The sequence below is a fragment of the Triturus cristatus genome, chromosome 2_2 (genome assembly GCF_964204655.1).
Source record: "Triturus cristatus chromosome 2_2, aTriCri1.1, whole genome shotgun sequence".
In the NCBI taxonomy this organism is placed as follows: domain Eukaryota; kingdom Metazoa; phylum Chordata; class Amphibia; order Caudata; family Salamandridae; genus Triturus; species Triturus cristatus.
Window position 1 is genome coordinate 756,057,857 of NC_140582.1, and position 24,708 is coordinate 756,082,564.

Genomic DNA, 24,708 nt, shown 5'->3' on the forward strand with positions numbered 1-24,708 from the left:
TATGCCGGTTATAGACTATATCTGGGACCAGGGCATTAAAATAATGAGAAACCCTGCTACAGTTCCTCCAGTCTTACCAAGACTCGACAAAAAATACAAAGCTCCTGATGATGCTCCTGCCTGTCTTATAGGTCACCAAAGACCTGATTCCGTGATTACTCAGGCAGCACAACGCAGGTCAAAAAATAAATCGGCTCCACTGTCAGCACCCCCAGATAAGGAGGGTAGAAGAATAGACAACATAGGAAAACCATGTCTGCGTTGACGGTTAGGGCATCCAATTCTTTAGCATTACTGGGACGCTACAACAGGCAAATGTGATCAGACATTGCTCCTTACCTCAATGCTTCCCCACAAGACATCAAGGAAGAGGCAAGGAAAGTGTTACTGGAGGGCAAATGCTCCGCTTCAGAAATTGACTGCGTGATGGACATCGGGTCCACTGGTTTCCGTCAGCTAGCTGGAGCTGCGTTCCTAAGACGCCAAGGATGGCTTAAGGCTATCACATTCAGACCTGAAGTCCAGGCCAAGATTCTTGATATGCCTTAAGATGGCCAAGAGCGTTTTGGGAAGCATATCGATGAAGCCCTTCAGGGCATCGAAAAAGATACTGATGCGGCCAAAGCCTTGGGTACCCTCCAGTATAGAAGAACCCCTTTCCATGGTGCACAAAGTAAAAGTCAATCTTCCTACAGAGGTGGTTACCAGCAGTATAGGTATACCTCCTCTAGCCAGCAATACAGGATGCAGTTTGCCCAGAGACAACAGCCAGCGACTACCTACTAAACTTCCTTTCGAGGAAAGGCTGGATGACAAAAAGATTCTGCCTGACGTCAATGACCTCTCTCTTCCGCCAGTTACAATTTCTTCACCGCCCCCCAAAGTAGGGGAAAAAATATCCCATTACCTTTAAAATTGGAAACAAATCACAACAGATCGCTGGGTCCTACAACTAGTACAATTCAGCCATTCCCTAGAATTTATACAGCTACCCCCGCCAACTCCTTCTCAACCTCTGGCTTACAAACATTTGCACCTTTTACAGTTGGAAATAACATCCATGATCCAAAAGGGAGCAATAGAGCGGGTTCCTTCTCATCAAAAAGGAAAAGGATTCTATTCCTGTTGCTTTTTAGTGCGCAAGAAGGAAAAGAAATGGAGGCCAATTTTAGATTTATGAAATCCAAACAAATTCCTCAAGAAACAATCATTCCGCATGGTCCCCATTCAAAAAGTCTTGCAGCTTCTCAATGCAAACGACTACATGGTATCCTTGGACCTCCAAGATGCCTATTTCCATATACCTATCCACAAGAAGTTTCTTAGTTTACTCTGGCCGGCAGGCATTGTCAAATCTGAGTTTTACCTTTTGGACTCCAGTCTGCCCCACGCATTTTTACAAAATGCCTTGCTCCAGTAGCTGCATATCTCAGGCAACATCATAACCAGGTTTTCCCTCATCACGACGACTGGCTCGTCAAAGCATCCTCTCTCAACGCTGCGAAGAAGTCTTCCAAAGCCTGTCTACTGCTTTTCAACAAACTTTTCTCGCATTAAATCCAGACAAGTTAGTCCTACAGCCTTCTCAAGGTATAACGTTCCTGGGAGCTGTCCTAGATACGGTCCTAAAAAAGGCCTATCCAACGAAAGAACGACAGCTAAAACTTCTGATGTTAGCCGGCCACATACAAAAAAGAAAGGCTCTTTCAGTTCACCTATGCAAATCCCTTTTGGGAATGATGTCCTCTTGTATTCTTCTAATTCCCTGTTGCTGTCCACACGTGTCCTCTTCAGGAAGCTTTGACCGCTCAGTGGATTCAAGTGTACGGACCCTTCGACAAAATACAAGTGACTCCACAAATGGTCGCCTCGCTAAATTGGTGGTCTCATCCTCACCATTTATCTCAAGGCTTACCTTTCCTTCCATAAGCCTCTCCTCTGGTGATAACAAGAGATGCTCCTCTGGAAGGTTGGGGGGCTTTCCTTTAGGAGCTTCAGATCAGCGGGAAGTGGCCATCTTCCCAGCAGAGTCTACACATAAACCTCTTGGAACTGAGGGCGGTCTTTCTAGCCCTTCAGGCTTTCCTTCCCAGGATACAAGATTCGTTCGTGTTTGTCAGGACAGACAATACTACGACAATGCACTATCTAAACAAACAAGGAGGAACTTGATCTCTCTTACTCTCCCTAGAATCTCAAAGAATTGGAACTGGGCAATTCAACACTGAATCTGGCTGAGAGCGGAATATGTTCCGAGGAAAGACAATATAATAGCAGATTTGTTAAGCAGATTACAGATAACCTGCAACGAGTGGGATTTGAGCCAAGATACTCTCAACTGAATCTTCTCTCAGTGGGCGAACCAACGTTGGACCGGTTTGCCACAAAGGACAACGCCAAATGCCAGCACTTAATAAGCTGGCATCCCCAACAGGGATCTCTGGGGAATGCGTTTTCAATAGCATGGTCCGGCGTATTTGCCTACGCTTTTCCACCGATTCCTCTTCTTCCCAGGGTTCTAAAAAAGATGAAAGCAGAAGCTTGCAAACTAATTCTAATAGCTCCAGCTTGGCCTCGATAACATTGGTTCATGGAACTTCATCTCCTGTCCTTACAGCCTCCAATTCCTTTGAAACCATTTCCCTCTCTTCTCACTATGAACCAGGGACAAGTTCAGCACCCAGATCCTGGCTCTCTGAGACTATCGGCTTGGCTCCTGAGTTCCAGGAATTCCGAAACCTAAATATTCCTCAAGAGTGCAGGGAGATTTTGTCTCATGCGAGAGCAGACCGTGCCAACAGAACTTATTCTTTCAAATGGAAAAGATTCTGCATCTGGTGTGGGTCTGCTAAAGAGCATCCCCTCAAATCCTCTCCAGAGGAGATCTTGCCATATCTTCTCCATCTGGCGAATTCAGTTCTCGCTCACGCTTCCATGAAAGTTCACTTGGCTGCAATCTCCCGTTTTCGAAGATCTTCCAAAGGTTCTTTTTTGTGGTCAAATAGTCTAATAAAACTATTTCTCAAAGGTCTGTTCAGAACTTTTCCCCCTGTAAAGTCTCCACCTCCAACATGGCAACTCAATATGGTACTTACTCAACTTATGAAACGCCCATTTGAGCCGATGCATAGAGCTGACTTAAAATTCCTCTCTTGGAAGTCTGCGCTTTTACTAGCCCTTGCATCCGCAAGAAGAGTTAGTGAACTTCAGGCTTTGACAATACAAGAACCATTTCTTCAATTCAGGAATGACTGAGTGATCCTACGTACCAACCTGAAATTTATACCTAAAGTCCCATCGGACTTTCACCTTAATGAACCGATTGTCTTAAAGACTTTCTTTCCAAATCCTCAAACGGCAGCTGAACGAGCTCTGCATTCTTTGGACTTGAAACGCTGCCTCAAATTTTATCTACACAAAACAAAATCCTTCTGCGAGTCTAACCAGCTCTTTGTGGCCTACACCTTACCCAGGAAAGGCTTTCCTCTTATGAAGCAGAGCATATCTAGGTGGATCTCTAGTGCTATTCTCTTCTGTGACCAACAAGCTGGTCAACCTTTACAGTCAAAAGTTTGTGCCCATTCCACTGGGGCAGTATCTACATATATGGAGTTATTTGCTGGCGTGCCCATCAGACATTTGTAGGGCAGGAACCTGGAAACCGCCACATACATTCACCAACCATTACTGCTTGGATTCCGAATTGATGAAGGATGCTGCGGTGGAACATGCGGTGCTACGTCATCTATTCCAATAAAGGTGAGCCTTCCTTCCTTCCCTCCAACCTTTTTTTCTAAGGCACATTTCCCTCTTCTTTTCCTTCGTTATGCCAAGATTGAAGTCTGTCTATTTGCTATTTTATATTTATATGCATATTTCATTTGCATGTATGTATGCTTTGTTTCCTTTCTCAGGAAATAGCTTATGGCTATTTATAGATTTATGGTTCATGTTTATGACGAAATGTGCTCATTTGCTGATTTTTATTCTGATTCAAGCATGTGAATCTATGAAAGATACCAATAATGAATAACTGCAATTACAGGTAACTCATTTCTTAGTTACCTTCTCGATACACAGTTTCTTATGGTTTACTGCCACCCTTATACCAGGCTTTCCTTCCCTCTATAATTGTGCATTGAGAGGGGGAAGAAGTCCACCTTATTCTGTGAAGTGTTACTGAGCGGTGCCTCAGTAAGTACAAGTTTACGGTTTGCAGTTTACTTTAAGGGTGCACTTTTGTCTGCTGTATTTCTGTGAAGCTTTGTACTGGGGAAGTCAGACTCTTCAGGTTTTATGTATATGCTGATGTATGGACATCATGCTGCCTAATACATTGTTTTCTGCCTGCAGTTTGCGGACTCTGATAATGTGGTAGTACAGGTTTGTGCATTTTTTTTTATTGATAACACTGTGTCAATTAAAAGTGTGAGACTAAGTCCCTCTATTTTCCCTAATAGGTGTGCGATTCTTATCCAAGTGAATTGTATGTCCCCAAATCTGCCTCCGCTCCGGTCATAGTGGGCAGCTCAAAATTTCGAAGCAGGGGTCGCTTTCCTGCTCTCTCCTATTATTGCCAAGATAACAATGTAAGTACTTTTTTTTCCAGTGCTTTTATTAGTGAACACCATATTCGAATTTCATCAGGATTATTTTGCTAAATTAACGTGGCAATTTTTTATTTGTTTTATTTGAAGAAAAGGAGGAAAAGAGATGAGAAGGTTATTGACTGAGAAAGATGTAAGAGCGATAGCTTTGAGTTTTATAGGGTGATGCGCGGTGGGGCGAGGCTAGTGATGTTGGAAACAGCGGAGAGGTGGAAAAACGAAATGCAACTGTTCAAATAGATTGGATGAATTATGAGAGGGTAAGAGATAAGAATGGAAAGGCTAGGAAGAAAGGGAGGAGTGGATTCTAAAGGGACCCAATAAGAGTAGGTGGAGTCCTAAGACAGATGGGTATGGTGGTTTAGAAATAAGTGACTAGTAGAGTCAGAGTCAGATAATACTTTATTTTGGTGGCCAGAGACAGCCATAAAAGCACAATATAAGCATTAACACCTCAATAAAACACAGTCAGAGCCTTATCTTTGCACAGAATTAAAAACAAAAATGATTGCATGATAAATATAGGCGATCAAAAACATTAATTAAGTAAAAGCTCTCTTGCCAGATGGTTAAATAATCAGACTGTTAGGATCAGCAGCCAGGTCACACCCAACAAACCAATGCCCCTATATTAACATTTAAACATGTGTAGCTTGGGGTATCTGCCGGTTAGAATACCATTTGTTTTCGTTTGGCTGTTGCACACTTTAAGAATGAACTAATGCTACTACTGTGTGTCGCGGAGTTTAGCTGTTGCAATTACCATAAGGCATCAGCACATCATCTGATGCCACATACTCGAATTAGTGCAGCTAAAAAGCTTCAGGAGTATGACAGTAGTACTTGCAAAAAAAGGTGAAATGGAGCAGGCCCTGAGGCGAGGACTCCTCTCATGGGCAGATTAGCATGTTATTGGGAACAAATTGTCCCAGTGGGCAACCCAGGTGCCACCTCACAAGGCTGAGCCTAAATCCGACTCTATTCCAGGTGGCAATCACCCATGCTAGATACAACTCCATATTAGGGGTGGTGTGGAGGTTTGCGCACTCCATCACAGAAGTCTTAACAAACACGCCTTCCTCTCTAGGCTGACATTGCTTGACTTGAAATGTTTTTCTAACCCAGGCTAGGTCACATCCCAATTAAGGCCTGGATGCGAATTCGCCCAGACAACACACCATAGCACCAAACTGATCCGTTTATTACAATCTTCTACATACTCCACCTCGAGCTCCTGGTGGACAATATAGGTAGCACAAGCTGGGGAAACTTCCAAGAGATGCCGCAGTACCCTGTTCTCTTCAATCTGCTGAGCGATGGTGTTAGAATATCCCCAGATGCTAGCCCCATAGGTGAGAATGTGAAAGCATTTTCTCCTAAAGACCTCCAACAAAGGGGCCATGGACTTTCTACCTGTTTGTGAGGATAAGCTGTAAATATAATCCATGGCACTAGCAAATCTTTTGGAGGCTTTAAGCTTACAGTATCCCCAATTCCCCCTAGCATCGAAGACCACACCCAGGTATGAAAAGTCCTGGGTCGAGGCAACAGGATGTCCTTGGATTAATACACAGATTTGTGGGCCACAGCACAGGCTACAGTGTAAGTTTAAGAATGATTGGTGATGAGACACAGGCACACTATGAAGCTGAAAAATTTCTGAAGTAATATGTTTAGGGTTTTGAAGTGACTGGTAATAATACATATGATTCAAAAGGGTGGGGGGTTCAGAGGGCTCATGGGAGTAGGGTACTCAAAGAAATGGAGGGGAAAATAGGTCGGATGGAGGTTATGCTAGCTGAATCCTCAACAGGTAAGTTTTAGTACTTTGAAGCTGTAACTTAGAATTTTCTTTATATAGATCTTTGTGATCAGTAGAACGCTTCTCCAAAATGCAAGACTAGAGGTAAAAAGGTAGTAGACTAATAAAAGTGTATTTGTTTTGTTTCCTTTTGGAATAGTTGTGGCAAGTGTTTTAAATTTCTGCTCTTGAGATCTCATGCATTTGCCTTTTTTTTGTTGTAAACTGATAGACTGACACTGCATTAGTAAAAAGTACATGTGTTACTGGGAGTGATAGACATGTTTGGAGAATTTGGAGAGTATGTATGGGAATCCATAGTAGTCAAAAAGGTTTGGGATGACACAGGGAGTGAAGGTACAGGCAGAGGTATAAAGTAAAATATATACAAATAATAAGTATAATGAGTGTATGTATATATACACATCTATATTTTTAATTCTACGCCAATAAGTAAAAATTAATATATACGTGTATAGACACATGCCACACATCAGAGGATATAGCGATATTTATACATACATGCCTAAACACATTATACTTCTTAACTTGTATTTACATGGCACACACCTTGCTATATATGGACACCCATATGTACATACATCTAGTAATATTTACATGGCCAGACATTTAGCTGTGTTGTGCATAAATATGCATTGACTGTGTAAAATTGTTATTTTCTTTCTTTCTATATTAATGTAACTTATAAAGCGCAATCCCATGTGCATAGAGAATTATATTGGCGTTGTCTACAATTATTTTTAGTTAGCTAAATAAATTGTCATCCACTTACACTAACATATATCTTCCCTTTAATCATATTTACATATTGTGATATATGTATTATCATAGAAAGAAGCATAAACCCATATGCACACAGTCATCCACTCTGTTATCTATATACAATGGCATACATATATATGTTGAGCATACACATGTAGGTATGTGTGTGTGTGTATGTATATATATATATAGATATATAATATGATATATGTATGTTATTTTAATAACTAAAAAGCAATCTATACATGTTTAAAGATAACATCCACATATCTAAGTATGAATTAAAAGGAGTAGGGGAAAATTTGTCCTTGAACACCTCCAAAAAAGGTAAAAAACGTAAAACAATTGGTGATTTATATAAGGATGGTTGATCCGGAAGGCAGAGGAATGCTGAGAAGATAGCGAAGTAACCTCTGACCGTATATACGGTACAGCCTTGTGCTAAAGAAAGGGAAAAAAGCAGAATATCTGAGAGACATGGTCTCAGATGGTCCACTGTGTTATCACAACACCAAGCAACAAACTTATTCCACCCGGTCGTAATTCATCGTCTTGGTAGAGTAACATCGAGCAGATAGAATAATAACTACTACTTGTCCACTCTCAAAACATTAAGAACACAGAGGTGCAGGCTTTTTAGTTTGGAATATAGAACCTGACCCTTGGTCAAGACCGAAAAGCCACCGGAGAGGAAGTCCGAGACAGGTACACATAGTTATAAAGACATACATTGAAATCATTCAGATGCAGTAGAGTTTTAAAAGATCTATTTGTATGTTTTTGTTTCCTTTTTTGCATTAAATGTGTAAATGTATTTTTTTAAAGTCTCGTACATAAAATTTCTGTACATTGTTGTGAGTATTGTGGTAATATAGGGAAGAGCCAACTCTTGACTAATCATCTGAAGCTGAGATGGTTGTCAGTGGATCTTATGTTTGAGAGTAATGAATTCCATTGTTTGGCTACTTGGACGGAGAAAGATGTTCCACCCATATTTTTTTGTCTTGTATTCTGTGATTTCGAGGCGCGGTGCCAATCTATAGTGGAGATTCCTTTTGTGTCTTATTTTGTGATTTTCTTCCTTAAAAGTGATCCTTTGCCATGCATTACTTTGTGAGTGATAAAAAGTAGCTTGAATGTGGATATTTTGAGTAAGCAATGGTGGCCCCCAAAGGCTGGGGAGATGTGCACGTGTGGCTTTACATGTAGGAGTAGTCTAACAGAGTAATGAATAGTCTGTAATCTTCTCATTTATAAAGGTGAGCTGTGGTTTACACCATTAGCGCAATCAAGTTTTGATGGGAGAAAAGAGATTGTCATTTGGACTTTGTGGGGAAATCCCGGGTGCAGGAAGATGCTTGGAGTGTTTCCTTGGCCAGGAAGCTTGATTTGGCTATCTTATCTATTTATTGACAGCTTGGAATCCATGGTGCTTTTAAGGTTTTTTACCTCCTTGGATATTTTTGGTTGTGGTCCCGGACCATCAGGGTCATATGTTTTCCAGTCGGGTGAAAATTTCAGTTTCAGACTCATTCAATTTTAGGTTGTGCCATATCATCCAGTGATCTGTGAGCACAAAGAGTGAGAGAGGCATTATTGTAATGATAACACTCATAGGGTTTAATCCCAAAAACACAGAGAGAAGGCGATGACGGAAATAATTGTCTTTTCTCCAGATGACGTGGTGAATCCTTTTATTCATTAGTTTATACATAACAGCCAACGCGTTTCACTCTTACGGGCTTCTTCAGGGCGAGTAAACGGTCCACAAAGCGAAAGAATCCACAGTGTATTAGCCCAGATAAGTAGATGGTTTCCTTAATGAATTCCTGATCACGGAATCTGAAAAGGAGTATTCTGAAATGTTTATGTACATTGTTCACGCTAGTTCCAGTCAAGAACCAGAGTGCATAATTTATCGTGCATCTCGGATCAAGTGGAAGCGAGATCCAGAACGTACGGTCTGCTCTGATGAAAGGTTGTTAGCTAGCTTTGATGAAAGGTTGTTAGCTAGCTTTGAGAGATTTAGGTTTTTGGTTTCCAGCCTTAGCTTATCAGGTTTTTGTTGCCACCTGAGATTTTGAGATATGTGGCGGTATTCTGAATATTGATTGTATGTGGCCTTAAAAGTGATGCATGCCAGCTTTAATTTTATTCTGGCTTCCAGAGGAAGCTCTTGGAGGTCTTTTAGTGTACGCAATATGTGGTCATACATTCTACCTATTTGGTCAGCCTTTCTGCTGAGTGAATGCCTTTCTTAAGTATACAAAAAGTGATGAATGGAATGCTTGAATTATTCTCGGCAACTGCTAATTATTCGGACTGCATCCTAGTCCATTGTTATTTTGCACACCAAACCACCTTAACTTGGACCCAGCCATATGCAAATCAGTTATGACACTATTCAAGTGGAAACAGTCCAGCTTGAATTGCTAGGCCACATCCTCACTGACTCGGAGCACAACCCAGGACCAGTTTTGTTCTATTAGGAAAGGTATAGCTTGGTTTCAGTGACACAGTGTACACTGGACCCACATCTGGGCATACCCGTCCCAGAGTGGTTAGAGTGGCACATCGAAGTATACAAAAAGTGATTGATGGAGTTCTTGAGTTAATCTCAGCCACTGGTTGTTATTTAAGCCGCATCCCAGTCCATCTGTATTTTGCATACAATGCTACCTCAAATCAGTCTTGACCCTGCTTCAGTGGAAAAAGTCCAGCCCGAACTACCAGGCAGGTCCTCCATGTTCTGAAACACAAGCACCCCAGGAACGGTTTTCGCCCTAATTAGGCGTGTTCAGCCAGTTATAGACTGGTTCCAGTGACAGTGTGCACAGGACCCACACCTGGAAATAACTTGTCCCACCTAGGGCGACACACTAAAGTATACAAAAAGTGATTGATGGCATTACTACTGTTAATTGCTTGTACCACATCCAGGCCCATTGTTATTTGCATGTCTTGGTCCAAGTTGAGGTTGCATGGTGTGCAAAATAACGATGGACTGGGATGAAGCCCGAGGGAGACCCTGCGGGACACACTATCTGTGCCTTTTTGCTGACATGGGCTACTGTCTATGTTCTGGGTTGTCGATCTTGATCCCTGCCGGCAGTGAACTATTCCTATAACTAATACCGAACAGACATTGTTCTCTGATTATCAAGGAATGTGGTGTCTACTGGCACCTCTTGTGTAAAGTTCAATTTGTATGAGACACTGAGACCCTTGTGCTCACATCCCATGTGCCTGTCAAGTGTATGGCAGTAGGGCTTTGTGTTAATTGTGAGTGTAGGATTGCTTTGAACAATGGGACCCATTTTGGATTGCTACAGTTTTAACATGGCAAAAGATGGAAGGTGTGGTACAGCCTCACCAGGCAGTGAAAGTGTATTTAATGCATTCCTGAACTGAATCTTGTAACCTTGGATACTGAGGGGTAGGTGGATGGATACAGGGCTGCTTTTAGGCAGCACAGGAGGAATCTTGACCAGGTTCTCGGTCCTAACTCTAGTGCCAGTAAAGACAGTTATGTAGGCATCCACCCTCTGGACTGTAACTTCTTGCCCATTTGTGTCTCATGGGGTTGGTTCCTAGCCACTGGCCTATACTGGCTGCTGATAAATGCCCCTAGCACTGACTGCCAGCAAGACCATTGCACATTAAAGGGACTTTCAAAGCCCACCATCTTCTCCACATGTGAGCATTGCCTTTGAAATTTAGAGACTGAAAAGGGAGACTGGAGCAAACAACATCTCCGACTGTGTGAGATGCTTCCATACCTCCTTTGGTGCATGTGGAATATTTTCTTGTTATTTACTGCAAAGCATCATTTGTCATGGCATTTCTTGTTTTGCACTAACTGCATTGGGTACTACATGCATTCTTTGTTATGTCAGAACTTTTGTTTTGTTTGTGTAGGCTTCAATCTGCAGGAGTAGCCAACCCCTATCTGGCTTCAGTGCTCGATGTCTTGAAGACGAACAGATGCTTGAGGCTATTCGAAAGGCCAATCCAGGAAGCGACTTCGTTTATGTTGTTGATACACGACCTAAAGTAAGCAACAAAATGTATGAATAATCTGTAAACTCTGAGGGCCTCATTAAACATTTCATATGTTACAGCTGGATCTTCATTATTTGAAATAGTATTCCACATTTAGACATGGGTGGTGTACATGCAGATGCTCCTATGTTCAAAGCAATGATAAAAGGTGTATGGAAAAACATTGAATACTATTTCATGTGGTAGATTCACTTGAGAAATAGGTGCATTACTTTTCTTGTTTTATACATTTTGGTACAGGTTTAGTGTGTACATTTAGGTAGTTTCTTTAGCCTTATCATTCCTATATTGTAGTGAGAATGAACACTGTTGCTTAGCACTTGAAAAGGACAGTAGGCGGTGGTCCATGGGACCACTGGAAACTCTCAAACAAATAAAAAAAGATAAACGTTGTTTTTTAAACAGCCCTATTTATGTTAAAGAAAACAGGTTGAATTTTTTGTTTAAGTGACCTTTTTTGAAAGTCCGAGACATGGAGGTCTACTGGCATTCAGCAAGCCAGCCAGCCAAGCAATCCCTGTGACAGCCTCCAATCTTAGATGGTCGCAATTGGTGAGCTACCTCGTTAATATTCATGAGGTACGTTGGATTGCGACCAATTGAAATTCTGAATTTTAGGAACCAACATATTAGTATACAAGTCGATTTTGAAAATAATTTACTGGTCGCGACCAGCAAATAATACATCTGGCCCAAAGTTTCTAATTCTCTGTATGGGTTCCATAAAAAACAAAACCTCGAACAAAAGAGAGGAAGAGATGACAAAGAGGGTGGGCCCCACAGTTTTGTACTCTAACTGACTGGATGAATGAATGACCCCTATTTGTATAGCGTACAGCTACTCCTTCCGGAGTGTCCCGGCGCTGGCAATAAACAAGTGCATACCTTACGCTGCCTAGTTTTTAAATAGCCAAGTTTTCAGCTGTTTTTTAAAGTGGGAGAGCACTGTTAAAGATCTTAGAGCTGCTGGCAGTTTATTCCAGATGTGGGCTTCCACTGGTAATGGTACTTGTACCATTGATGTCCTTTAATCCTATACCAGACACTGCTTTCTAGCCTAATAAACTGCAATCATTGAATTTTTAGGTTCTCTATCAGGAATAGAGTAGGAGCCTTTAGATTTCTTTTCTTTTCCATCTAAGGAATTGTGGTTAACTCTTGGAGGGAATGCTCAACTCAATTTATACACCCCCTTTCTTCTTTGTGTTTATAATACAGTGAACATTGGTGATCTGTGGACATTGCTCTAGCTTCTCTCCTTTCCAGTGTTGACCACAGGAGATTCAACTAATTATGAGCTGAATAAGATTTTTCACAATAAAAATACTCTGATTCTACCATGGCTGTTTAGATAGAAAGTTATGTTTTAAGGCCTTTTTTTCTAAGTCATTGCAGGTTATTGTAGGCTCACAATTTTAGTCGAGATTAAAGATATATGAAACCAATTCTAGATCCTACTCTAGATAGACCCAGTAGACAGTGGAATGTGCGCATCTCCTAAAAAGGACTTCACCTAGGCAAGGTGAGGTTGATAAGAAATTAATAGTGCATCTCATGGAGCAGCCATATCCAGCCAAACATTTTTTCACAGTCTCACTAAGAGCAATCCAAACACTTGATTTGGTTCCACCCTTTAATTCTGCAGCTTTAGGGCTGTTTTGTTTTCCAGGCTTACCATATAAGCCTTAACAAAATCCAATTAAACTATGGAACAATTCAGAAGTGATCACTTTCCACACTAAAACGCCTGCATTCTTCTCATGGATTGTCCAAAACACTGGATGCTAAATATCGCATCCAAAAGCTGAACCTTTACTTCCACAATCTGCTGTAGTCACATCAGTAAAATCAAAGATCCAATGTTGTGTGTTTGTCCATTCTAGATGAGGAAGAAAAGGTGCTGGAAAGATGTGCAAAGAAAACATATTAGAATGCCTCTTTAATCCTTTAACAACAATTTTCTGTATTGTCTTGTCCTGTTAAAGTTTGCATACCTGAGACAACATAGAAGATTGCGACAAATTTCTCTCAGTGGATCTCAGAATGAGCAGACTGTCCCCTCGGCAAGCCAGCCACATTTAAAGGACCCACCAGAATTGGCATCTGGTTCACAGCGGAACTGAAATCCACCAAATGCAACTGCCAACAACTTGAAAGGAAATAGGGCACCAGCAAACAAACTGGAGACAGTTACGACAGCACTCTCAGACCGCATAGAAGCCAGCACAAAACACACCAAGGAGCTCTTCGCCATTGTGAAGGAGTTCTGTAATCCTGCAGCCGCCAAAACACATCGCTCCCTCCCAAGAATTGTGACACCCTGGCGGACTTCTTCCATAACAAAAATTCAGTCATCTACAAAAGCATTGAACCCCCAAGCCACTGAAAGCATCAGTCTGCTCCCACACACGAGCACCAAACCCGAACAACTGCTCACCCACTGGGACCCTCTCGGAACTCAAGCCATAATCACCATTATGAACTCCGTGCACTCTGCTGAGCCCACGGACCCCTCTCCCCACCACATCTTCAACCTCTGGAGCAAGTCAATTGGCGATTAGCTCAAGTAAGTCCTGAACACCTCTATCACCTGTTCCTCATTCCTGGAGGACTAGCAACACACAGAAGTAAGGCCCCTTCTGAAGAAGCCAGCTGCTGACCCAGCAGAACCTAAGAAATACTGACCCATCTCTCTGCTCCCCTTTCCAACGAAGGTTCTGGAGAAGGCAATCAACTGGCAACTCACCGAACACCTGGAACACAACAACCTCCTGGACCACTCGCAATCCAGATTCCGAGCCAACCACAACACCGAGACAGCCCTCATCACAGCCACCTTCGACATCAGGGCCCGCCTGGACCATAGCGAAACGGCACCCCTCATCCTCCTAGACCTATCAGCCATCTTCAACTTTGTCTCCCACCACATGTTGATCAACAAACTCCAGCACATCGGAATGCAACGGCACGCCCTCAAATGGATCGCCACGTACGTCATCGGTGGAACTCAAAGAATCTGTCTCCCACTGTTCACCTCTGAACCCAAGAAGATTATCTACGGCGTACCCCAAGTATCAGTCAGTCAATCTATTTTTATTCAGTTAATAAAAACCATAAAAGAATACCAAACTTAAAAACATTCAATAAAAAATCATCAACTGATCAATCTCCCTTGCACAGTTTTAATCATAAAATGACTTCTGCCTAAATCAAAAAACCCATCAGTAACTCGAACACAATCAATTAATCATTCTTCAAATTATGTAACAATAAAACAGAGCACATTTAAAAGCCGACATTGATAATAAATTCCAGTAATTTTAGCAGTTTAATACAATCTTAGTAACATCTTCGCATATAAATAGTTCTTGATAAATATACAGGATAGAGTTCATAAAAACTGCAGTAGTAAAACTGTCAATCCATGCAGAGTAAAAGATAAAAAGTCAAACCTCTACAAAGAATAGCCAATAACCAAACAAAATAATCATTTACCTATGATATTCATTATTCTCACAGCAGTAGCAATAAATGTATATACCATTTCGCATAGTATTAAGCAGCTGGAGATAATGAAGCACCGGCCTACATTTTCTAATATTTAGTACTCGTAATAATGGAATAATAAAGTCTTTCTGTGGTTTGGAATAAAGCTGGCAAAAAAGGAAAAAGTGTAACATATACTGAGCTGAGTTACAATCACATGGACCAGGATCTAAAAAGGAATGAGAATATACTTTGCTCGGGTAAGAGACCAAGAAATGTGCGATGTTCAACCTAAATCTGACAAGATAAAAACTTTTAGAGTGGCTATAAGGGAACAAAAGGTAAGGTTCAACTCTTTCAGTAATGACCAGGGGTAAATATTCTGCCACTCTCTTCTTGCCCCACTCCCTATAATTCCTTTGCTCCCTTAATAGATTTACGAGGTCTCGTTTTAACTGAGTTTTTGGGAGTGCTGCACTAATTCGCGGTTTTAAGAAAACATCTAATCTCCCCATTAGTTCAAGCTGCTTTTGAACATAGCTAAGCCAAGGTATTTTGATGCACATGTTCAAGTCCTAAACAATCCTGCATTAGTGCTTGGTTGAGTACGGATTCCTCTTTTGTTCAAATAGACCGCCTAAGCATAACAGGGTCAATTTGTATACAATGTGATAAAGGAACCCTTCCTATTTCCATATGGAATATTCTAGCTGGCAGACTAGAAGGAACTGCCAGAAGCCTTCTAAGAAAGATGTTTTCTATTGTCTGCAAAGATGAAATATTACAAGGACACCATACTCCTGCTCCATGCAAAATAGTGGAGCAACAACGCGCAACATAGATGTTAATAAGCGCATCCACTGGTTTAGAGCCCAATATCTTTGTAAACCTGTCTAAGGCCTCCAGTATTTGATAAAAGCAGTTTTTTTTTTACTTCTATAAGATGGTGCCAGGAACCTTTTTGGTCAAATTTAACACATAAATAAGAGAAAGTAGTTATAGATATTGCAGTTTTTTATTGTCCACAAAGCAAGGCTTTAAAGACTAACAAGATTTTCCAGCCACCATTACATGCGACTTAGCTGTATTTGTTTTTAAGCCCAATTCTCTTATAAAAATGTTAAATCTGTTCAAAAGTATTTGCAGACCAATGTCCGTTCTAGATAGCAGAAATCAATCAATCATCTGCATAAAGCAGGGCAGGGGGCCAGGACTCATCCTAGTCTTACCATCCTCCCCTCCCCCCCTCATTTTGATAGGTACGGTTAATTCGCCTTCAGCCCCATATCTTACTCTCCCCATCACATCGTGATGCATTTGGGCTAGAAAGTTGACCATTGTAGTATCAATATCCATATACAGCATTTTGTGCCAGAGTATCCCCTCTTTCCACCCAGTCAAACGCAGATGTTGGGTCCATAAATCCTAAATAGAGGAGGCCATTCTTTGCTAGAATATACTTGCTTATAAACAGGTGAAGATTAAGACACCGCTCCACAGTGCCCAGGCCTCTCCTAATATTATATTGGATATATGAGAATTTCCCTCTATCAGATACTAAAGCTTCGAGGTGATGAAGAAAAACCCTGCCCATTAATTGGCATGTAAAATCGATCAATGAGATTGGACGATAACATTTGGGGTTTGACCCATCACCCTTCTTAAAAATAGGTACTATGTTCACATTGGACCAAGATTTTAGTGGACCCGTCTTGGCAACACAGCCTAAAATATTAGTGAGCGCTGGTAACCACAGCTCCTGGTCTGCCAAAAAGAGATCGGCTAGGACCCCATCTGGGCCTGAGGCTTTGTTCCTAATGGTCTGGTTTAAGACTTTTTCCACTTCCTAATAAGTGGGTGGTAACATATTAAAGGAGCTCTGCCCTATATGGTTGTCATCGGGTTCTGTTAATGAGCTAGAGAGGCTATGCTCCCTAAGACCCCCGTATATACCAGAAGAGTGATCCACCCATCTATTCAAGGGAATAATGCAATCAATACAGCTATTATGGCTATCTTGGAAATAGGAAGCGTGAATGATTTTCCAAAAGAGGCTGGGTTCCTTGCTAACCATTGCTTCATGTAATTTGTCCCTTGCCTCATGTCTAATAGTTGCCTTACAGGCCAAGAGTGCCTCCTTATATTTAATCCTACATAGGCTCACCAGCTCCTTGTCCCATTGAAGTTTGTTTCAAAGCCCTAATGAGATTGCCATGAATCTGCGAGCAAATAAACCATGTATATATCTTTTTGCTTTTTATCGTCATGTAGTAGTTTGTATATTGTTTGAGTAATTCCTTCAAAAGCTTCCAGCTTGCTATTGGGATTTATGTCCCTCTCTAAGCAATCTAAAATGTGGGCTCTATTTTTTTTCCAATAGTTCCTATTCTATAATATCGGGATTGACATTAGCCCATATGCGCATAAGACCCTTATTTTTATGATAAATTATTGGGTGTACAGTGAGCTTTGGGAAGCAATTCTCAGCCTGTATAATAGCTATAAAGGAAAATGGTCGCTGAGACTTATTTTCAAAATAGAGAATCCTTCTGCTTTTGGTTTAGAATGCTCTGATAGGGCAATGAAATCTACAAGACTACCTTTACCTCTACATGTGACCTGCTCCTGTGACGGTTGTGTAATAAGATCCATTGTCAAATAAAGGGAGAATTTAGATAAAATTGTGTTAAAAAATCCCCACATGGGTTATAATCAAAGTGATATTTCCCTTCAGTAACTTCTCTCACCAGACTACAAACTGACATTTTGGATAGTGGACAAAGTCTACAATTAAAATCCCCACCCCATAAGAAAATGCAGTCTGTCGTAATATCTGATAGATGTTCACTGAGGGAGTAGTCAAGGCCTGCTGCTATATCAGTATCGACTGAAACAAAATTGTTGTGGTAGACGTTGACAATGACCAATGTTACCTTGGATTCATCTATAATGTTAATAAATTGAAAATGCAGTGAGACCAAATATGTGCCATAAATCTTGTTGCCTAAAGTTGTTGCTATTGAGGTGAGCAAACCACCATTATGATTACCCCCCACGGAAATACCAGCGGGGCAATGAATTGAAACAAACCTATCAATGTGCCCTTTGTCCTATATCCAGGTTTCTTGAAGGCACATAATATTATAGCCCTTTATAAGGCCAAACCATTCTGCATTTTTCACCTTATGTAAGAGGCCTGTACCTTCCAGAATACAACACCTGGAAAGATTTTGATCATAATTAAGTGTAGGGAAGACCACAGCACAATTAATTCCATAGTTAATATCAATATCAGTATCAATATCAGAAATTGAAATTAGATTTGAAGAAACCATATCGGTCCCAATTTCACCTCTGGGTTCCGCTGAATCCACAGTTCCCACTTCAATAAGTGCCAATGTTATAAGCACACTTCTCCTAGCTACTGTTGCCTTATCCATGTGCAGGGTTTCCACAACAGATGATAATCTCTGTGATTGCAGTCATTCTATTGGATCAAGAACGGAAAAGCGATTAGAGCTTGACTGGGATAAGAGTGAGGGACACTACAACCAGCACAAATGGGCATAGGAATAGTTGGAAAGTCTGTATTATAGAAATATCTCAAGGGTTCCGCCATGATGTTATTGCTTGCAGGCCTATATACGGAGAGCCTTTCCAGTAGAGAGCCTACCATGTGCATATTTCTAAAGTTGACAACAATGCAGTCACCACAATCATTCTTTGGTTGCGAACTGACCCACAATACTCTCTCCATGTTGTTTATGCTCCTAAATAAGCCTTCACAGTTGTTCCAATTTGATGCTCTCATTAACCAGTGTACCACTTTGTTTTCAGTTGCTGGGTATTCTCCTCCCTCACCTGATATATGGGTGGGACATTCTTCAAGACTATAACAAGGGGAGTTGCTTCTGGCGGAAGCTGAAGAACTCTTTTGGGGCTGGATCTGTCTCGCTGTTGCTCGGGGCAAGTAAACTTGTGATTCGCTGAGGTATTAAGCCCACAACCATTCTGGGAATATCCTTTACTTAAGCCCTGCCTCAATTCCCTGATTAATCTGTTTGAAACACTTGAATCGATGGCTGGCCTAGTGTCCTGATGACTGCCCTCTTGCAAAAGATGACATTTTTCATGTTTTTTTGCAGGCGGATGGGTTTGTGATCCTGATGGTTTATGGGCAATGTAGACCTACCCCCTAAATTTGAACCAGCAAGGGCCTTCAATGACATGTCAATACAGTTCAGAGTTGTCAAGAGGGGATCGAAGTAGGATTTTAGTATTTTCCCAAGTATCGGCGACCATAGCTGGTTAAAACTTCTCCCCAGCCTCTTTTGGAGGATCTATGACCGGTGGTAACAGAACATTCCTCTGTGTAGCGGAGGGTTTCTTAGCAACTGGTGCCAATTTACGGTGCTCAGAGGATTTAAAGGGGCCTTTTGCCTTTTTTATGGGTGGTGAACAAGAGGTGTCTGTTTGTGCAGCTGGATCATCACGGAAAATAACCTCCAGGTCCCCCCAAACACAGAAGGGGATAGACCTTCTGTGGGATTCGTTTTATTTGCAGCCAGACATGATGATAGTGAAGTCTTGCCCCCCCTCCCCCACGACTAGTATGCAAAGCCTTCTTAATGGCCCCTATTCATTCTTCCACACATTCAATTTTGCAATTAATTGCCCCATGGCTGTGGTAAGAAAGCTAGTGATTGTAGCAGTTAAAGGGCATTCTTTGGACACAGGCATTGTAGATTTCCTCTTCCCCATTTCTTACCTCGCAGAGAGTCACCTCAGTCACAGTTGCTAAGCAGATAGCCAAGAGGGGTGGTCCAGCCCAGCAGTGGATGGGCCCGCTGTTACCCGGTCCTTGCCCTGGCGCGTCCCGCACAGTGGGCCCACCCGTGTCTGATAAAGGCACCTCCGAGTGCTGGTGTGTGTGCTGGCGGCTCTCGCGCATCAAGGGATGCTGGGGCCTGTGGCCCTGCCCCCTCTGCAAAAAAGCGACTCCCACATGGGAGGGGGGAGGGACCTTCCACCAACCGTCAAGACCCCTACGTTCCACCTCCCTCCTCCTCGCAGACGCCGCCCGGTTCCGCCGATCCAACAGTGGAAGACGTTTGTTCTTTCATCTGGTGCCCAAAGCTTGGAACAACTTACCACTACACGTATAGCTAAATCCGTCCTGGTGGCACCAATTCCCTCATTGCCCAACGAGGGAATCAGTGCCGCCAGGATGCGTTTATTTCTCATCACCCAAACTGATATGGTGAACACATACATGTGTTCAGGCTTCACTTTACCCAAGTCCAACCTATACGCTGGGAATAATCTTTGCTCATAGACTAAGGGATTCCTTACTAGATTTAACTTGCACTCTACTGGCGGTACTGCCTGTTTCGCTAACCTAATTAAGATTATCATACGACACTCGCTTCTCGAAATTTGACTACGATTGAGTTCTGCCGGGTTGGAAGTATCACCGGCATTCCGATCATGCAATACTGCTGATTCACTTCTCAGACGCCTTCTCATTATCTTGAAATCCTGAATATAACTTGCACTAGTGCCCACCGGGTTGGAATTATCACCAGCCGAGGGACGTCACAGAATTCTGGCAACTCCAGTTAGCCCTGAAGAGTCGTGGGACTACTTCTCCCAGACGAAACACGTGTCGGCTGGTTGCGTTTTTCATCGGTATAAAGAAATCGCGACATCACCCAAGAATTCTGTACAATTTGCTTTTTAATGACACTTGTATTTCTTGTTTAACTATGTATGTGTGCACAGGATTTAGCTATACTTGTTTTCTGTAGGGTTTCCCTACACATATTAAGGGGTTACAAGGGTCTCCCCTTCCTAGTTAGCACCATACTCACTATTGTGACCCATATACACTGACGTGAATCTGCTGAGCGCCATTACTTCCTATACACTAAAACCCTGAACCTCTAGTATCAACTTCCCACTACACCTCAGGACCACCTCATTGCTCCAGCAATTCAAGAAAGGACACAAGATCTGGTTGTTTGAATGAACTAATCACCAAGCAGCAGCCAGCAACTCTAGCACCTTGAGACCCTCTCGGGTGATTTGCTGTGCTTTTGATTGATTGATAGAGAAGTTCATAGATTTCGTTCCATAGAAGCGGCAATACATTTCTCTTATGGCCTTCAAGAAACTGTGCTACAGCAGCTGAAATGAATAAGTGCCTAGTGGAGATATTAATGGGTCACTGAGTATGAACAGATATGGCCGGTTAATTGTTTCATTGCAACATACTGATATTCAGGAAAATGAATTTATAATTTGATGACAAGGCTGTGTGCCATTGACTGAAGAAATTCTTGAAAAATGCGTTATGCTATCTAAGCCCTTCAGTTCTATATTGACCTGCCCATAAAAAGGGAAAAAACAACATTCTAATTTTGACAGAGAATATAAGGCCAGGCAGGTTTCAAATGAAAAGCATCCTTTCACTAATATTTCCGTATTCAGTATCAATTTTACCCCGAGCAAGTTGATTATCTAATGTGACACTTCTGCAGATAGAGCTAAAAACGTCAGTGTAACTCTCTGTGGAGGGCAGCCCCCCATCCCAAAACACTGATCAGAGAGCATTCTGCCTGTGTGGGGGAGGCAAGCGACTCCTACCTAGCAGAGTGCCCTTCCATCACCCAAGACCGATAGTTACTGAAAATAAATAATATCAGATAGTCAACCATGAACCTTTCTTCGCTCATCCCTGCTTACCAAAAAAGTTTTTCGAAATTCTCTAGACCGCTTCTTCAAGATATTCAGAAGCGTCTGCAAAAGGTTGAGAAGCTTGTGCTTCTGAGAGTTCATGACTCGGTTCCATATCGAGAGAGGAGCTGCTGCCATGGCCTGCCGTACTTTCTGTCCCCTCGTCTGCACCTCTCCCATTTGCTAGCTCTAGGGTGGATGGGGCTAGAGGTGGAGCAGAAATGTTCGTCTTAGATTGTGCTACCACCCGAGGCGGATCCCTTCAGATTTGAAAGATATGGCACAGCATTATTTGTTTGGATTTGTTTACTTTGGTGGAATGAATCTGATGTCTCACACTAGCTTTAGAATGATCTATTTGTTAAAATGCTCGGGTACATAGTGTATGTCCGCATTCTGCACGTGTACTGCTATTTTGGGGACTTGTAGCGTGTTTCTTGGTACCTCCGATATGCGAAACCCAGATAACTGTGGTAAGAATATCTTTCTTTTTGGCATTCGTTGGCAAGCTTTGCATTTGCTAAATAAATTAACAAAATAAAGTCAATAATTGTTTGCCAATAGTTAAAGAAATATTGTGGCCTCTCACTTTAGCTGTGCGATGTGTGAATTGACTGGTCTATTTATTTTGTCTACAGCTCAACGCGATGGCAAACCGAGCTGCAGGAAAGGGTTATGAAAATGAAGACAATTACTCCAACATCAAGTTTCAGTTTATTGGCATAGAGAACATCCACGTCATGAGAAGCAGCCTGCAAAAAATGTTAGAAGGTACAAGTTTACGGCTCAAAATCCATATAAGGTTGTGCTGCATGGTCCGCCGAGTAGCATGTGCTGTGCTGTTGCGTAACAGAAACAGAATATATACACAGCATATACATGCCTTCGTATGTATCGTCAGATATCAACTCTAGTTTCTCAATTGTTATATACTTAAATTCTAGTGGCGGCCTTACAAAACAGTAGTACTACTTTTAATAGAGGCGAGCATTCACTTCATTCATTTTTTCTTCTCCTAGGTTTCAAACTATTTGATGACTGCACGTGTTTCATCCTGAGAAGTTGTGTTCCGCTGTCATATAACGGGAACCTGTCTTTCTTTTGCAGTTTGTGAGCTGAGATCGCCATCTATGTGTGATTTCCTGTGGGGACTGGACAATTCAGGATGGCTGAAGCACATCAAAGCCATAATCGATGCAGGCATCTTCATTGCAAAGGTATTTATCTCCAGGGTTTTCAAATCAATCAGATTTATAGTGAGATTAAAACAGAATTGTGATTGTCAAATCAAAGAGCGCTAGGGGTATACCTGGTGCAGCTCGAGTTTCTAGCCCCCGCTCCCTTTTATCCTCCACCACTCAGATTAATTTCGTTCTTTGATGAATTCAAGTTTTGTTTATCAATTTTCACTGTAAATAACGTAGTTTGGGTGCATTACTTCTACTGCTTCACTGATGCAGGGTGAATATTAGCAGAATTCACTTGCCTGGGTCCTGGTGACTGCATAGGTGGTTCTGTTTCTAGTTTCTGTAACCTTCCCCGACAGGCGAATGATACCCGAATACAAAGGAGCTTATAATGTAAAAAATGTTTAAGCTCGCCAACAAATTATGTCGTTTACCAGCTACATTGTTTATTGTGTATCATGGAGGTGTGTTCTAACGCAGACTTCCTCACCTGCCCATACCTTGCGATTTAATCTTCCGGCTCTTTTCTTTTCTTAAATTTGCTAAAACAATTTGTGTGTTTAAATTATGCTGAAGGTCACTCTGAAGCTCTGCGTCGGTAATCGGACTGGCATATGTACTTTTTTCAGTGCCGTTCAAGTTCCTGGGTAGGCTCAAAAGAGTCCTTGGGTGTGGAACAGTGAAGAAGTCACGAACGTGAGCAGAGACTGGGCCGCGGGTCATCATCCTTTAGCCGCTAGTTTATTTGGGTGGGCAGCCCTCGCTCAGCCTTCGCTGTGGTGTTGTAGGCCTGAGGCCCACATGCTATTAAATAATACACACAGTCACTGGGTGGTAGTTGCTTAACTGGCCACGAGCACGTGCACCCGGGCTCTTTTATAAACAGCTCACGTCACTCGTGACGCCTGTGGTGTATGGGTGTCCGGTGCATGTGTGTCCAGCCCTCGAGGGAGTGGCTGGAAAGACCAGTGCCTGCTGAGACACTAGAACGTGTCCAGCAGGACACAACATTCATCCCACGTTTTAATGAAGACCCAACAAACACTAGTCCAACCTGTAGGGGTAAACAACAATTAACTATACACCACAGGGTCCATCAGCATCTCCTGTTAGGCAGCAGGACGACAGCAGACAGGGGCTGGTGACTCTGACTGCAGCAGGACGACCTTGGTGGAGACTCCTAATTTAACCTGAGTGGTTCAGGATACGAACGCTTGCTTGGAGACGTCAGCTGCATCCCAGCAGCATACCGGTGAGAACATGTCTTTAGGTCCGGTGTTGCTCCACTCTGCTGATGTTGAGGATGGTCTGTGGTGGGGGACTAACAGTTCATTAAAACAAGGTGCGTCAAGAGCATGGTTGGAGTCCATGGTGAAGGTTCACGAAGGTGTTGCTTGATCGAGTGAAGTCTCTGTTAGACTGCTTTGCTGTATCCGGTAACCCGTCGGTGGGGCAATATCCAGTCCAACTCTCCCGCCTGGGGAGGCCCTTGGTCGGGGTTGCCACAGGACTGCCTGTGACCTGCACTGGGGCTGTGTGTGTGCCGACTGGGGGCAGCTGCAAGACCACCGAGGAGACAGTACCTAGTCACTCGCATAACCCTCAGGGGTGTATGAGTCTTGGTCAGGACATGCTCTCGCTGCCGCAGTTCAGGTGTAAGCCAGGTTAGCAGGTAGCCTCTGGTTTTTCTTGTTGGCTGGTGTAGCAACGGTGTAAGACTCCAGTCCATTGGTACTCTTGAGATAGTAGTGTATGACGTGTTCTAACGAGGACTGGCATGATGGCATTGCCAGCCGTGTGGTGAATCTGGACAACCGTTGGTGATGACTTGCCGTGATGGTTGCAAGCCTTCGCTCTTGAGTCGATCACGGCGAGTGGGGGTGGTCAGGTGCTTCCATTTCCTTTGGGGAGGTATCTGCATTCTTGCACTTGGACTTCTTGGGCTACGAAGGCGGCGATGACAGTGGCGTGATGGACACGCTGAGAAACGTGAGACATGGGACTCTGTTCGCGCAGGCTTGCGGCTTACTCTCGGTCTCCCGCTGGG

At 42.5% G+C, this 24,708-nt stretch overlaps 1 protein-coding gene across 1 annotated transcript in view; it reads left to right on the plus strand.

The window, feature by feature from the left end:
- Positions 1 to 24,708, plus strand: part of MTMR7 (myotubularin related protein 7) — a 276,881-nt gene that overhangs the window by 111,624 nt on the left and 140,549 nt on the right. The window contains exons 5-8 of the mRNA XM_085642011.1: positions 4,461 to 4,589; positions 11,110 to 11,244; positions 22,113 to 22,245; positions 22,582 to 22,691. Coding sequence (XP_085498137.1) covers positions 4,461 to 4,589; positions 11,110 to 11,244; positions 22,113 to 22,245; positions 22,582 to 22,691 — 507 coding nt within the window. The remainder of the gene's footprint in view (positions 1 to 4,460; positions 4,590 to 11,109; positions 11,245 to 22,112; positions 22,246 to 22,581; positions 22,692 to 24,708) is intronic.